We start from the raw sequence: 14889 nt of genomic DNA, 5'->3' as shown, positions 1-14889 counted from the left end.
CCCTTATGCACTACTCTTTTGTGTGCATATTTTTACTACAGGTCAGTATAATCTACCAGTCTAATGTCTATCCTGCCCTCTATCCACCATTCATGGTGACAATAGGCTGACTAGCAATCATAACACACATAAAAGCGTTCCAAGCTGCATCAATTTGAATCGATAAGAACCAATAGGAATAGCTGATGGTCAGCAGACAGGCCAGGTGCATCATTGTGCATGAAAGAGCAGTGAAGACACCAAACACACAGCTCAAAACCTTACACAGCTCCCCTATTGATCTTGTTTAGAAACAATACAATTATCCTACCTAGACTATAATAGTAGTATACACAACACCACAATGCAATGAATAATTGCATTATTGTTTTCAAGTGAGTACAACATTCTACTCTAGGCCGCAGTGAAAATGTCATTTGAATAATGGCGCAAAAGTCCTGTGATTTGACTGTTAAATTCGATTTGGATCAGTTGTGGGACTACTCTCAAAAATGTATAAATTCTTGCAGGCCAGGAAGACTGTATTTTTTACTTCGGATACTGAAGTCAAAGTATCAGAAGAATCATTGTCTGTTTCAGATCATCATTATCCCAAGTCTTCCCATAATAATGTGCCACATATGCTCCTGGCAGGCCCAGTTATTCAGGAAAGCTTAACATGTGCTCTGCCTCCTCTCCAATCCAAATGGCTATTCCTCGCGCACCGAGAACCTAATGCTTTAATATAGCCTAAATATGTATCATTTCACATTTAAAATCTATTACCTTTTATATGTGACATCAACACAACCAGTCACTGTGTTTTAATCTGATTAGGCTACTTCAATAGTCTCCTGTAGGCATACGTACATTCATCCAAAATATAACTTCAGCATCCTCAAAATGGCCAACCTTTTTATGGAATAAAGTACCCTAGAAAATGTCAAGACATCATGAAAAAGCATGGAATTTATTAGGCTACAGATGAAATCAATTATAATGAACTTCAGAGGGTGGTGAAAGCTCACAGTGATGAGGTTGATGCTCCTTTCAATAGGTTTTATTCTGGTGACATGATGATCGATGCTTGGCTGCCATTTGACAGGTCAAAATAATCTAGCATAATAATAATCTCATTGTGTAGTAGGCTATACCTGCACTGTATCTGCAAGCTGTTGGCTAGAGCACACGTGGCAATACCAGAGTGGGCACATTCACTATACCTATGCAACATTTTTTTTGTAACAAAACCAAAACTCTGATTGGGAAATGCTCCAGGGTTTCCCTTAGTAATTCTGGCTTTTGGCTGATAAAAAATTAAATGCCAATAAATAAAATTGTGGTAGGCCAAATTGTAATTTAATATATGTTTTAATATTGTAGTGGAAGATTAGAAGGTTGTTCAGGCCAAATGCAGGCTACTGTGCAACTCCCTATTCGGGAAGGATGGAATTTTGAAACTTATATTTATTTATAATTTTTTTGACTCATTATTGTTACTGTATATAATTGTTATTATTTTAAGACTATTTATTAATTGAAACCAGTTTTTAAATATGCAAAACCTGTTCTGTTTAATTTTGTTAAGACATTTTCATTGGCTAAATTAAATTTATTTGTGTGCTCCATATTTAGTTTAAAATAGGTTTTAACTAGGTCTGTTGTCAAATAAATAACATCAGCCTATTTCTGTCATTTGTTGGGTATGGTAGGCACTTGCATTTGTTGCTAATTGCTGCAATATAGCCTGTTCTAAACTTTTGTGAAGGTTTAAACCAGTTCGCAATTGTTTTGTTTCATTATGTTGAGCATTTTCTTTGGCTAAATTAAGTTCCAACTGTAATGCTGTCTTTGCCACAATATAATAGCCTGCTTTTGACATTATCCTAATAAAGTTTATACATTGTTGTGAAGTTTTGGTGTGGTGTGGCCATTATTAAGCTTTAGCAACTGCAAGCCTATGATAGGAAGGCAGTGCCTCACCAATGCTCCAACTTACTCTGACAGTTGAAATGGAGTTGAGGAAGAATGTTTCAGGCCTACCAGAGTTTCTCCTATAATCTAACAATATAATGCTTATCTTTATACAAAATATGCTAATCAAAAATTAACCAATAAACCTTCTTCTGTAAATCTATAACTATAGAGCAGACTCAGTCACTGTGGTCGCATGCTGCTAGAATATCTCTATCTCTCTGGGGATAGGCATAAGCTTCTCTTCCTTTCTTTACAAAAGCTATATCTTTTTTTGCTCATAATGCGCTTTACATGCGTTTACATGCAGATTTGACAATATTCACATAAAAATGTGTTTCCAATTGGATGAAAACCGAGCTATAGACATCCTAAAGACTGTGGCAGGTGTGCTAGTCCAGTGTCACTTTGATTATGCCTGCACATCATTCACCAGCAGCCCCAAATATCTAAAGAATAAGCTACAGATCAGGGTGAATATTTTCCCTGCATTTTACAAATGTTCCATTCCATTGGGTAAGTAAATGAAACTAGCTCCAGCAAGTTCATCTTTTTGAGTGTGGACTGTATTGCTGTACTGTATTATACTGTATTACAGTACCAGTCACAAGTTTGGACACACCTACTCATTCAAGGGTTTTCCTTCATTTTTACTATTTTCTACCGAATAATAGTGAAGACATCAACACTATGAAATGACACATATGGAATCATGTAGTAAGCCAAAAAGTGTTAAATAAATGAAAATATATGTTATATTCTTCAAAGTGGCCACCCTTTGCATTGATGACAGCTTTGCACACTCTTGGCATTCTCTCAACCAGCTTCACCTGGAATGCTTTTCCAACAGTCTTGAATGAGTTCCCACATATGCTGAGCACATATTGGCTGCTTTTTCTTCATTCTGTGGCCCAACGCATCCCAAACCATTTCAATTGGGTTGAGGCCGGGTGATTGTGGAGGCCAGGTTATCTGATGCAGCACACCATCACTCTCCTTACATTTACATTTACATTTACATTTAAGTCATTTAGCAGACGCTCTTATCCAGAGCGACTTACAAATTGGTCAAATAGCCCTCACACAGCTTGGAGGTGTGTATTTTGGTCATTGTCCTGGTGAAAAACAAATGATAGTCCCACTAAGCGGAAACCAGATGGGATGACCTATCGCTGCAGAATGCTGTTGTAGCCATGCTGGTTAAGTGTGCCTTGAATTATAAATAAATCACAGACAGTGTCACTAGCAAAGCACCCCCACACCATCACACCTTCATGCTTCACGGTGGGAACCACACATGTAGAGATCATCCGTTCACCTACTCTGCGTCTCACAAAGACACAGTGATTGGAACCAAAAATCTCAAATTTGGACTCATCGGACCAAAGGACAAATGTCCACAGGTCAAATGTCCATTACTCGTGTTTCTATGCCCAAGCAAGTCTCTTCTTCTTATTGGTGTCCTTTAGTCGTGGTTTGTTTGCAGCAATTCAACCATGAAGGCCTGATTCACGCAGTCTCCTCTGAACAGTTGATGGTGAGATGTGTCTGTTACTTGACCTCTGGGAAGCATTTATTTGGACTGCAATTTCTGAGGCTGGTAACTCTAATGTACTTATCCTCTGCAGCAGAGGTAACTCTGGGTCTTCCTTTCCTGTGGAGGTCCTCATGAGAGCCAGTTTCATCATAGCACTTGATGGTTTGTGCGACTGCACTTGAAGAAACTTTCAAAGTTCTTGACATTTTCTGGATTGACTGACCTTCATGTCTTAGGGTAATGTTGGACTTTTGTTTCTATTTGCTTATTTGAGCTGTTCTTGCCATAATATGGACTTTGTCTTTACCAAATAGGGCTATCTTTTGTATACCAACCCTATATCATCAAGGCAACAGGTGGCTACTTTGAAGAATCTAACATATACTGTATTTTCATTTGTTTAACACTTTTTTTGTTATTACATGATTCCATATTTGTTATTTCACCGTTTTGATATATTCACTATTATTCTACAATGTAGAAAATAGTGAAAATAAAGAAAAACCTTTGAATTAATAGGTGTGTCCAAACTTTTGACTGGTACTGTATATGGAATGCAGTTACACACCTCTTTCAAACCATGAACCTGGGAGAAAACATGTGATGCTGGTGCAGGACATATGCCTACAAAGTTAATTTTAGGCCAGCGATTTAGATTTTAATTTGGAAATATAATAGGGCTTATTTTACATTTGTATAATTAGTACTCTGACACATGCACACATTTTCATAATATTTCCCCTAATGTTGTGTGGCATGCCTACCTCCTCTTTCTCTTTTGTTGCTTCATTCCTTCCTCACTTTCAACAAATGTTTATTTGTCCTGATCTTCATCATTGTAATGACATGCTTGAATAATTAAGCAGTAAGTCCTGAGGGGGTGTGGTATATGACCAATATACCGTGGCTAAGGACTGTTCTTATGCACAACGCAATGCGGTGTGCCTGGATACAGCCCTTAGCCGTGATGTAATGGCCATATACAACAAAACCCCAAGGTGCGTTTCCTAAGACTCCAAGAGCTAAGGAGCATTTTTTTAAGGAGAGAGGACAGCAGAGCACCTGGTGCATATAGCGCAAGATACTGAGGCTATATATTAGAAGCTTATGCATAGCACATCATTCATTAGCTAAATATAAGGCTAAAAACTGCATTCAATTTATTACCTGAAATTATTACCTGAAGACGTAGGCTGGGACATACCCCAAACTTTTGAACGGTAGTGTAACTTGGAAATGACCTTGTTGTTGAAAGAAAAGCAATTTTTTTTGTCCATTAAAATAACATAAAATTGATCAGAAATACAGTGTAGACATTGTTAATGTTGTAAATGACTATTGTAGCTGGAAACGGCTGTTTTTTATGTGGAATATCTACATAGGCGTACAGAGGCCCATTACCAGCAACCGTCACTCATGTGTCCCAATGGGACGTTGCGCTAGCTAATCCAAGTGTATAATTTTAAAAGGTTAATTGATCATTGGGAAACCATTTTGCAATGTTAGCACAGCTGAAAACTGTTGTTCTGATAAAGAAGCAATAAAACTGTTCTTCTTTAGACTAGTTGAGTATCTGGAGCATCAGCATTTGTGGGTTCGATTACAGGCTCAAAATGGCCAGAAACAAATAACTTTCTTCTGAAACTCATCAGTCTGTTCTTGTTCTGAGAAATGAAGACTTTACCATTAAAGAAATTGGCAAGAAACTGAAGATCTGCAACGCTGTGTACTACTCCCTTCACAGACCAGTGCAAACTGACCCTAACCAGAAGAGAAAGAGGAGTGAGAGGCCCTGGTGCACAACTGAGCAAGAGGACAAGTCCAGTGCATTAGAGTATCTAGTTTGAGAAACAGATGCCTCACAAGTCCTCAACTGGCAGCTTCATTAAATAGTACTTGCAAAACACCAGTCTCAACGTCAACAGTGAAGAGGCGACTCCGGGGTGCTGGCCTTCTAGGCAGAGTTGCAAAGAAAAAGCCATATCTCAGACTGGCCAATAAAAAGAAAAGATTAAGATGGGCAAAAGAACACAGACACTGGACAGAGGAACTCTGCCTAGAAGGCCAGCATTCTGGAGTCACCTCTTTACTGTATTTCTGATCAATTATATGTTATTTTAATGGACAAAAAATGTGCTTTGAAAAAGATATATATATGTTTTTAGGTGACCCCAAACTTTTGAACCGTAGTATATCTGTCGATTTTAAACAGGATTATCTATTTTGGATATAATTTTAATGGAATTGAGGGAGAGAGAGAGAAAGACAATACACATGTGCACACTGATTTAAAGCAACATTGAAGTGATGTGCTGATTTAAATCTCAACAGCAAAAAATAAATTAACTTTCCAATGAAAAAATTACGTTCCCTCCAAAATCCAGATAGAGATGTGTAAATTAGACTGGCATTTAGTCCTTATATTAGTGTAGCATACGCTGAAGCAAAGTAGGGACCTAAATGGAAATAAATTCCCAACTTTATTGTGCAATCCCGGTCACTTTTACAATTATTTGTGTAGATTTCAAATACCAGTCAAAAGTTTGGACACACCTACTCATTCCAGAGTTTTTCTTTATTTTTACTATTATCTACATTGTAGAATAATAGTGAAGACATCAAAACTATGAAATTACATATGAAATCATGTAGTAACCAAAAATGTGTTAAATCAAAATCATGGCAGCTTTGCACACTCTTGGCATTCTATCAACCAGCTTCATGAAGTACTCACCTGGAATCCATTTCAATGAACAGGTGTGCCTTGTTAAAAGTTAATTTGTGGAATGTAATTTCCTTCTTAATGCGTTTGAGCCAATCAGTTGTGCTGTGACAAGGTAGGGATGGTATACAGAAGATAGCCATATTTGGTAAAAGACCAAGTCCATATTATGGCAAGAACAGATCAAATAAGTAAAGAGAAACGAGTCCATCATTACTTTAAGATACGGTCAGTCAATACAAAAAAAATTGAATTCAAGGCACACTTAACCAGCATTGCTACCACAGCATTCTGCAGCGATACACCATCCCATCTGGTTTCCGCTTAGTGGAACTATCATATCAGGACAATGACCCAACACACCTCCAGTCTGTGTAAGGACTATTTGAATAAGACGGAGAGTGATGGAGTGCTGCGTCAGATGGCCTCCACAATCACCTGACCTCAACCCAATTGAGATGCTTTGGGATGAGTTGGATCGCAAAGCATTCCAGGTGACGCTGGTTGAGAGAATTCCAAGAGTTTGCAAAGCTGTCATCAAGGCAAAGAGTTGCTACTTTGAAGAATATCAAATATATTTATTTGTTTAACACTTTTTGGCTTACTACATGATTCCACATCTGTTATTTCATAGTTTTGATGTATTTACTATTATTCTAAAAACTCTTGAATGTGTCCAAACATTTGACTGGTACTGTAGTATTTTATTTATTTATTGACAAATAAAATAAATCAATCAATCCAAACTGTGCACTGGAAAATTGGTGAAAGAGACATCTGTTACAATACACCAAAAAATGTCATGACATTCGGAGATTGTCAAACCAAGCCTTCGATACTTGGTAAACCTTCAAGGATGGGAGGGATGTATTTTCTATTTGTCTAGATTGACATAGTCTATTTGTTGTGGTGTTGAAAACATAAACCATGTTATTGAAGTGTCTGAAGTCGCTATGTTTTGTTTATCGGTTGCGTGGTGGATTTGCACAGAAACCTATTGGGGTAAAATGTGTTGCATCTATTTTATATAATTATAAATATGGCAACAATATGATGATAATCTGACTCCCTCCTAGTTGACCATTGTCTGTAACCGGCTCTGATCGTGAAGTAATGAAACAGTCAGGGAGCGTGAGCTCAACTGCGGTGGTTGGCGAACCCTCAACCTTCTGGCCCGTAGCTCTGTGTGGCATCAACTGTGGTATTGTTATTTTTTCCTTCATTTAACTAGACGAGTCAGTTAAGAACACATTATCATTTGCAATGACGGCCTAGCCCAGCCAAACGCAGACGACGCTGGGGCAATTGTGCGCCGCCAGATGTGATGCAGCCTAGATTTGAAACAGGGACACCTCTTGCACTGAGCTGCCTTAGCTGTGCCACTCGAGAGCTTATTTGTGAGTATTAACATCATTTTGATTTAATTCTGTGAGGCGGGAGAGTGTTACATTTATTTTACAGTACAAGGGAAGGGTGGTGTGAATATATTTTTTTATGTTGGGGAGGGGTGTGCATTTTTTTTATGACACCTTGAGTTGGTGAAGTATAGGGATCCTACATGGCACCCTATTCCCTATATAGTGCACTACTTTGGTCCAGGGACCAATAGGATTCTGGTCTGAAGTAGTGCACTATTATAGGCTACGGAATAGGGTGCCATTTGTGAGACAAAAACACGTATTTCAGTTCGGAGTTGTGCCTCTTCAGCAACTCTAGCCTACTCATTCTTCTCTCTCATCCCTCTCCGGCTGCTCTGACTCTCTTCTCTCACTAGACGAACCACTGCTGCGGGCTCTGGAACAGGAGGGATAGACTTGTCTAGGCTACTCTAACCCCTTTGGCTTATGTGGACTATTTGCTGCTCTTTCTCGGTATACTTAGCCGATGTGAAATAACCGGGACAATATAAAAGCTACGGTCAAATAACGGTTCTGGTCAGGGTGCGCCAAAATCACTGGATTCTGTCAACTTGTTGCGCACTCAATGCAGTGGAACTACAAGTGGTAGTTAGAATTGTTTCGAGTAGCAGCCAAAGTGGACGATTATAATTTCAGTTATCATCATGGGCGAGACACACTAAGCCTCAGCTCCCGAGGCTCAGGATTGTTTTAGCAGTGGGGGGACGAAGACGAAGAGAGGCACGGCATTCCCAGACTGGACCGATAAGGACTCCTAAATGCGTCTTCCTGTTGACCCGACAACAATGAATAGTGGTTCTAGCAACTTTCTGCTAGTTCCAATACAGGAGTATCCCGTTCTAGACTGCGTACCCAACAAAAACGTCAAGATCGTGGTTTTGGGAGCGAGCAACGTGGGGAAAACAGGTAGGAGAGCAAGCTTTACGAGAAGTGTGCAAAAGTAGTCTGAATCGCACCGTTGTCGTGAAAGTCCGGAGGTTTTTAATGTCCGACTCTTTGAATGAATCTATCGAGGTTTATTAATCGGGTCCTAATAGAAAATGTATGCTAGAATTGAAATACTTTATTTGCATCAGTTTGGCACAAACGGATTGGCCATACAAGTAGCCTATATTGCCAATACAAATTTCGATTTTGGAAAAATGTCTACTTATTAACATTTCCACCTAAATATGTTATTATGTATTTGGGATAGGCTACACACGGGTGTGCCAGTTGAACAGTGAGAGGTAAACAATCTCGCCAGGGGGCGACGTGTACGTTCACAGACTAGACCAGGACAGACAGGCTGAGCGCATGTCCCAAATGGCACCCTATTCCTTATTAAAGTGACCTACTTTTGAAAAGTAGTTGCAGTACGGAGGGAAGAGGGTACTATTTGGTTTAGGATGAAGACAGCCTATGCCAACTAAGGAGCAGGCTATGTCAGCAGTGAAAAATAGACAGCATGTAGCATGCAGTATTCTCTTACAGCGACTATAACAGATGTGTGGCCTTCTAGTATTCTTCTCAAGGTGTTTATATATTTTTTTAAATCATTTAGTAGACAATTGAAAGCAATTTACAGCCATTTAAAGGCGTAATTAGGGTTAAGTGCCTTGATCAAGGGTACATTGATATTTTCCCATGTTTAGGATGTTGTTGGCCTATGCCAACTAGGAGTACAGTATTCTTCAATGGCAACTGTGAAAATATGTAGTCAACTACGTTATTATTCTCAAAGTGTTTCTCATTTGAGACTATTCTTCTCCTTGTTTCATTCACAGCTTTGATAGTCAGGTTCCTGACTAAGAGGTTCATCGGGGACTATGAGGCAAACACAGGTAAGGTTATATAATTTTAACAGTCCCATTCGTATAAAATACACACACACACACACACACACACACACACACACACACACACACACACACACACACACACACACACACACACACACACACACACACACACACACACACACACACACACACCTACCACTTATGCTGCTGCCATACGGTTTATTATTATCATTATTCATCCTGCTACCAGTGTGACATGGCGAGGTTGGACCCAGGTGCAGAGAAGAGACTAAACGAGGAATCAGTGGTTAAGGATAAACATAATACTTTACTAAGAACGGGAGCCACAGGATCCCAGTACACTTGGAAAAAACAACAAACACTAAGTCTCGAAAACTCACTCAGGAAACGACCGCACACAGTAAACAATTCAAGCTTCTGCAAAGTACAACAGAAAACACAGCTCTTTTAACAGGGAAATCAGAATGAGTAATAGAACACACCTGAGTGTCGTTATTGTATATAGGATGGTCTCTATTGCCCTCTGGTGACAGGTGGAACCATGACAACCAGTCACTTTCTCCTAATCCCCTCTTACATGTACATATTTATCTCAAATTACTCCAGTATCCCTGCGTAATATGCATAATCTTGTACATTTGTTATTGCCACTCACCCTATATGTATGTTATGTTTGTGTTTTTCTTTGTTATGTATATTTATTTTCGTATTAGTTATACTATTTTGATATTGATTACTGCACTGTTGGGTAGAGCTTGCAAGTGAAGCATTTCACTGTACTTGTGCATGTGACAATAAAACGTGAACTCGTCATTTCACATTGTTATAACCTTGTAAGAACCCCATACTAGTTTACTACACATTTAGAAACAATTTCACTTATAAACACCCAGTGAAAAGCCTGAGCTGGCGCACACCCAACAAAGTTAGTACAAGTGCTGACTAATGGCGAGTTAACTGTAGGCTATAAAAATAAATGGAGTCACACACTCTATAGGCTCCCAGTAATTTATTGGATAAACACCAACGTTTCGGCATCCCCGTGTAGGGCACTATACAGGGCACTAAACAGTGAAGTAGGCACTGTGATGCTGAGACGTTAGTGGTTTACCCAATAAATGTCTCTCTTTATTAACTTATACTGTAAACACCCTACCCTAATAATACAGGCAACTTATACATTTTACATCTGTCTTACATTTGTTGCATAGCAATCCATTGTGCATAGTCAGTAATGTTTTGCTTATCTCTGTCCCCAGGGGCCCTGTACTCCAGAAAGATCAATCTAGATGGAGAACAGGTTTCACTACAGGTTCAGGACACGCCCTGTGTCTCTCTACAGGTCGGTCTCTCTCTCTCGCCACACAAGGGCTGAGTCCCAAATAGCTCATTAAGGAATGGGAAAGGGAAAGTGGGGATACCTAGTCAGTTGTACAACGGAATGTGTGATGTTACAGTAGAACAGGCCTCTTCTCCCTCCTAAAGTGGTTTTTGATAATTCAGTGCCAGGCCTAAGGGAGGCTCCCGTTCATTTATCAAACTCACTTCCACCACCCATTCAAAGGCCTGGTCTTGTAAACAGACTATGCCTGAGATAAAGAGCGTGTGTTGTCTTTCTGTCTGCTCCATAATCCCATAATAATAACCGTGCAGACTACTGTAGGAGTTCGGATAAACACATCACTGGCTACATACCACTGACTTTCCCTCTTTCTTTCCTCTCTTTCTCTCATCTACCCCTTACCCCTTTCCTCCCCTCACCCTTCCATCCAGGACGATGCAGAGGGACTTTATTGTCAGGAGCAGATCAACAGGTCTATCTACTGGGCGGATGGATACGTCCTGGTCTTCTCCATCACAGATCACAGCAGCTATAGAACCATCCAGCCTCTCTACCAGCACGTCAGACGCATCCACCCTGCAGGGAATATACCTGTCATACTGGTGGGTCTGACCGTTATATTACATCTATTAGTAACGGGAGCTGGATCCTATTATTATTAGTATTTAACTATACAGTATCTGTTACCCATCTATTACATCCGTGTCCATAGCGATACATTAAATTATATGTCATATTTAACTCTCCCGGTATATGTCCTCGTCATACTGGTGGCTCGATAACCTTTATTTTATCTGGAAGTATTTCTGGACACTGCCTTAACATTGGTCTAATCCATCTCTCATCTCCTCCCAGGTGGGCAACAAGAGTGACCTCCTCCGTGCCCGTCAGGTGCCAGCCGATGAGGGTGAGACTTTGGCAGCCTCTCTGGGTGGTGCGTATTTCGAGGTCTCTGCCCGGGAGAACCACGAGGGGGTCCACTCCGCCTTCCTGCACCTCTGTGGCGAGGTGAGCCGAGCGCTGGGCGGGGGGAACGGGGAGAAGAGGAGAGGGGGGCTGCACCTAGCCCGGCCTAAGTCCCCCAACATGCAAGAGCTCAAAAGAAGGTTCCGACAGGTGCTCTCTTCCAAGGGGAAGTCTTCCGCTACCACGCTGTGATGATAATGGAAAAAAAGAGATGCTTCTGGTTCTGACGGTTCTAGTTCTGGTTCCAGAATTGGAATTATGGATTTAGCCCAGTTGACTCTCTTGTGATGTCATTGTATGAGAATGAATGTAACAGTTTCAATTGGAACACAGAGAAGAGATAAACGGTTCTATATTCTATTTCATTCTATTGGAATGGAACATTGAGATAAGGAAATCTATATTCCACTTGTGGAAAGAATGGCACAGAGACAGCAAGACCAAACGCTTCCAACAACGGAGTGGGCTTCGTTGGTATGTGACGTGAAGATGCCTGTCTGCCGATTCAACCAATGGTGACTGAGGAGACTGAAAAACAGACTACGACTGACAGGTCTAACGGACCATTCGTAGGCTTCTCTGAGATCGCTATTCGTACGAAGCGATTATGCAGTAGTCAACTCTCCTTGCTTTTGATACATTTTGTATTTAAAGAATGTCATCTAAAATAAACTGTACCCAGAGGCAAAGAGAAATTATGTTGGCATCACAGATTACCTATAATGAAGGGACACTTTATCTCTAATGGCATTCTACGAGCCCTGGTCAAAGGTTGTGCTCTAGGCTATATTATAGTACAGTGCCATTAGAGATTGAACCTATGTATTTTCTCATTGAAACATTTCAAATGGACGGGCCATGCTTAATTCAATTGAATTGCTACAAAATGCACTCAACCACAGTCCTTGACATCCTGGTCTGTACTAATCTATACCAGCTTGGTTCCCCTGAACAGTCACAAACCACTGGATCAGTTTACCCTACCCCAACCCTAACTTCAACCATCATGAAGGCAATAGATAAAACTGACCACAGACCAGTTCTTAGGGGAAACTCCACCCTACATCAAACCACTGTGATGCCTATGGCTGCAAAAGTCGGTTGGAAGATTCCTGGAATCAGGGGGGAATAAGCAGGACACTTTGAATCATTCAACCAGAATTTCAGAAAAACCTGGGAATTATTGGAAAAATACAGGAATTTTGCAACCCTACTCAGGCCCCTGTAAGGTAACACATGTGGAGGCTCTATGTCCTACATATGTATCTTTCTGTCTGTTTTTTATATGAGTCTGGAAAGGGGAGAGACTTGGGGTGAGTTCTAAATGGCACTGTATTCCCTATATAGTGCACTACTTTTGACCAGGGCCCATCAAAAGGAATGCACTATATAGGGCACAGGGTGCCATTTGGGATGCAACCACGAGTTCTCATGACCTTTCACCTCTATCTGCTGCCTCAGAGTTTAACACACACCAGAGCAGGGGTCACCCACTAGATTCAGCCGCAGGCTGATTTTTTTTCTTGAGCGAATGGTCAGGGGGCCGGAACAAAATTACAAATAATTTGAAAAACGCAAATGCTGTAGACCGCAAGACTCCCAAACAGATATAATATATCAAACCTTGTTTACATTTGTATACAATCACATATTTACAGCATCTCTGTTTTGTGTGGGAATACTTTGGAATGGATTTCCAAAATTAAAATCACTTGGAGCAGATTTGCTGGTGTTTTTAATCTTTTATGTCCATCAATAAAAGTAAAATATATTTTTGGAACCCAGAAAACTCCAGTTGGGGAACCCTGCACCAGAGGTAAGGGAGTGCCCAGTTCCCCCAGAACGTCACCCGCTCTTGAGGTAGTTGTTTCCTTTGCTCTTTGGAGCGATAGGTAATGATGCTTCATGGGTGACTGTTGTCAATGTATTCAGAGGGTCCCTGGTTTGAGCCCAGATTGGGGCAAATAGCGGGATGGAAGCAATACTGTTACATTGATGCTGTTGACCCGGATCATTCAGTTGGGCTCTGCCCAGCAGCTGGGGTTGCTACGGAGAAGGAGGAGGTCAAAGGGGGGGGGTGAATGTAACCGGTGTGAAATGGCTAGCAAATAAGCGGTGCACACCAGTAGCGTTTCAATCGGTGATGTCACTTGCTCAGAGTAATTGTTTCCCTTGCTCTGTACTGACTGCGGCTTTTGTGGAGCGATAGTGGGAGGCAAGTTATTGATGTGTTCAGAGGGTCCTTGATTCGAGCCCAGGTTGGGGCAAGGAGAGGGACGGATCGCAAGACTGTTACACACAACCAGAAGAGAGACGCAGAAATGACAACACACTAGGACGCCAGGGGTACAGTGCTCTGATAATGAGAAATTCCTCGGCACCTGGAATTTTTCTTTGCGAGTCTGGTCGTTGCCCCCAGCCTCCTACGTTAAACACACTTGACTTTCTAAATGTAATCCTTTACAGGTACTAATGTAATCCTTTACAGGTACTAACTTAAACTCACTCACTTTTGGACATCGCCTTGGTTCGTACAATTGAACCTCATTTTAGCACCCCAAAAACGTAATACTTCCAGATCAACTGTAATGTCAATACCAATGTAAAGCACAATTTCTCCCCTTTCTAACAAAATTAATAACATGACCTCTAAGCTGCCCGTTTCTGTAACGGCGTTCGTCAGTTGAAGGAGAAGCGGACCAAAATGCAGCGTGGTGGTTACTCATGTTCTTTAATGAAGAATCGACGATACATGAAATAACTATAATATACAAAAAACAACAAGTGAAACGCGAAACCTGTTACAGCCTATCTGGTGAACACTAACACAGAGACAGGAACAATCACCCACGAAACACTAACAGAATATGGCTGCCTAAATATGGCTCCCAATCAGAGACAACGATAATCACCTGACTCTGATTGAGAACCGCCTCAGGCAGCCATAGACTAATTAGACACCCCACAAAACCCCAAGACAAAAAACACACCACAATAACCCATGTCACACCCTGGCCTGTCCAAATAAATAAAGAAAACACAAAATACTAAGACCAAGGCGTGACAGACCCCCCTGAGGGGCGGACTCCCGGACGCACCTCAAAACCATAGGGAGGGTCTGGGTGGGCGTCTGTCCATGGTGGCGGCTC

At 40.9% G+C, this 14889-nt stretch overlaps 1 protein-coding gene across 3 annotated transcripts; it reads left to right on the top strand.

Annotated features, from left to right (window-relative positions):
* Positions 1-7403: 7403 nt before the first annotated feature.
* On the top strand, positions 7404-13462 carry LOC118392216 (ras-like protein family member 11A-like). Of its 3 annotated transcripts, XM_035783955.2 has the most exons (6): positions 7450-7609; positions 7987-8536; positions 9397-9453; positions 10692-10774; positions 11206-11376; positions 11630-13462. In XM_035783955.2, the coding sequence occupies exons 2-6, from the start codon at positions 8389-8391 to the stop codon at positions 11930-11932; spliced, it is 762 nt and encodes a 253-aa protein (XP_035639848.1). In that variant the 5' UTR covers positions 7450-7609; positions 7987-8388; the 3' UTR covers positions 11933-13462. The 3 variants fall into 3 exon arrangements, with proteins under 3 accessions (XP_035639849.1, XP_035639848.1, XP_035639847.1); XM_035783956.2 differs by lacking the exon at positions 7987-8536 and having other exon boundaries at positions 7404-7609; XM_035783954.2 differs by lacking the exon at positions 7450-7609 and having other exon boundaries at positions 7910-8536.
* The last annotated feature ends 1427 nt before the right edge of the window (positions 13463-14889 follow it).

Source organism: Oncorhynchus keta, chromosome 13 (genome assembly GCF_023373465.1).
Source record: "Oncorhynchus keta strain PuntledgeMale-10-30-2019 chromosome 13, Oket_V2, whole genome shotgun sequence".
In the NCBI taxonomy this organism is placed as follows: Eukaryota; Metazoa; Chordata; class Actinopteri; order Salmoniformes; family Salmonidae; genus Oncorhynchus; species Oncorhynchus keta.
The sequence above is the reverse complement of the archived record's forward strand: the minus strand, read 5'-3'. Positions and strand labels throughout refer to the sequence as shown.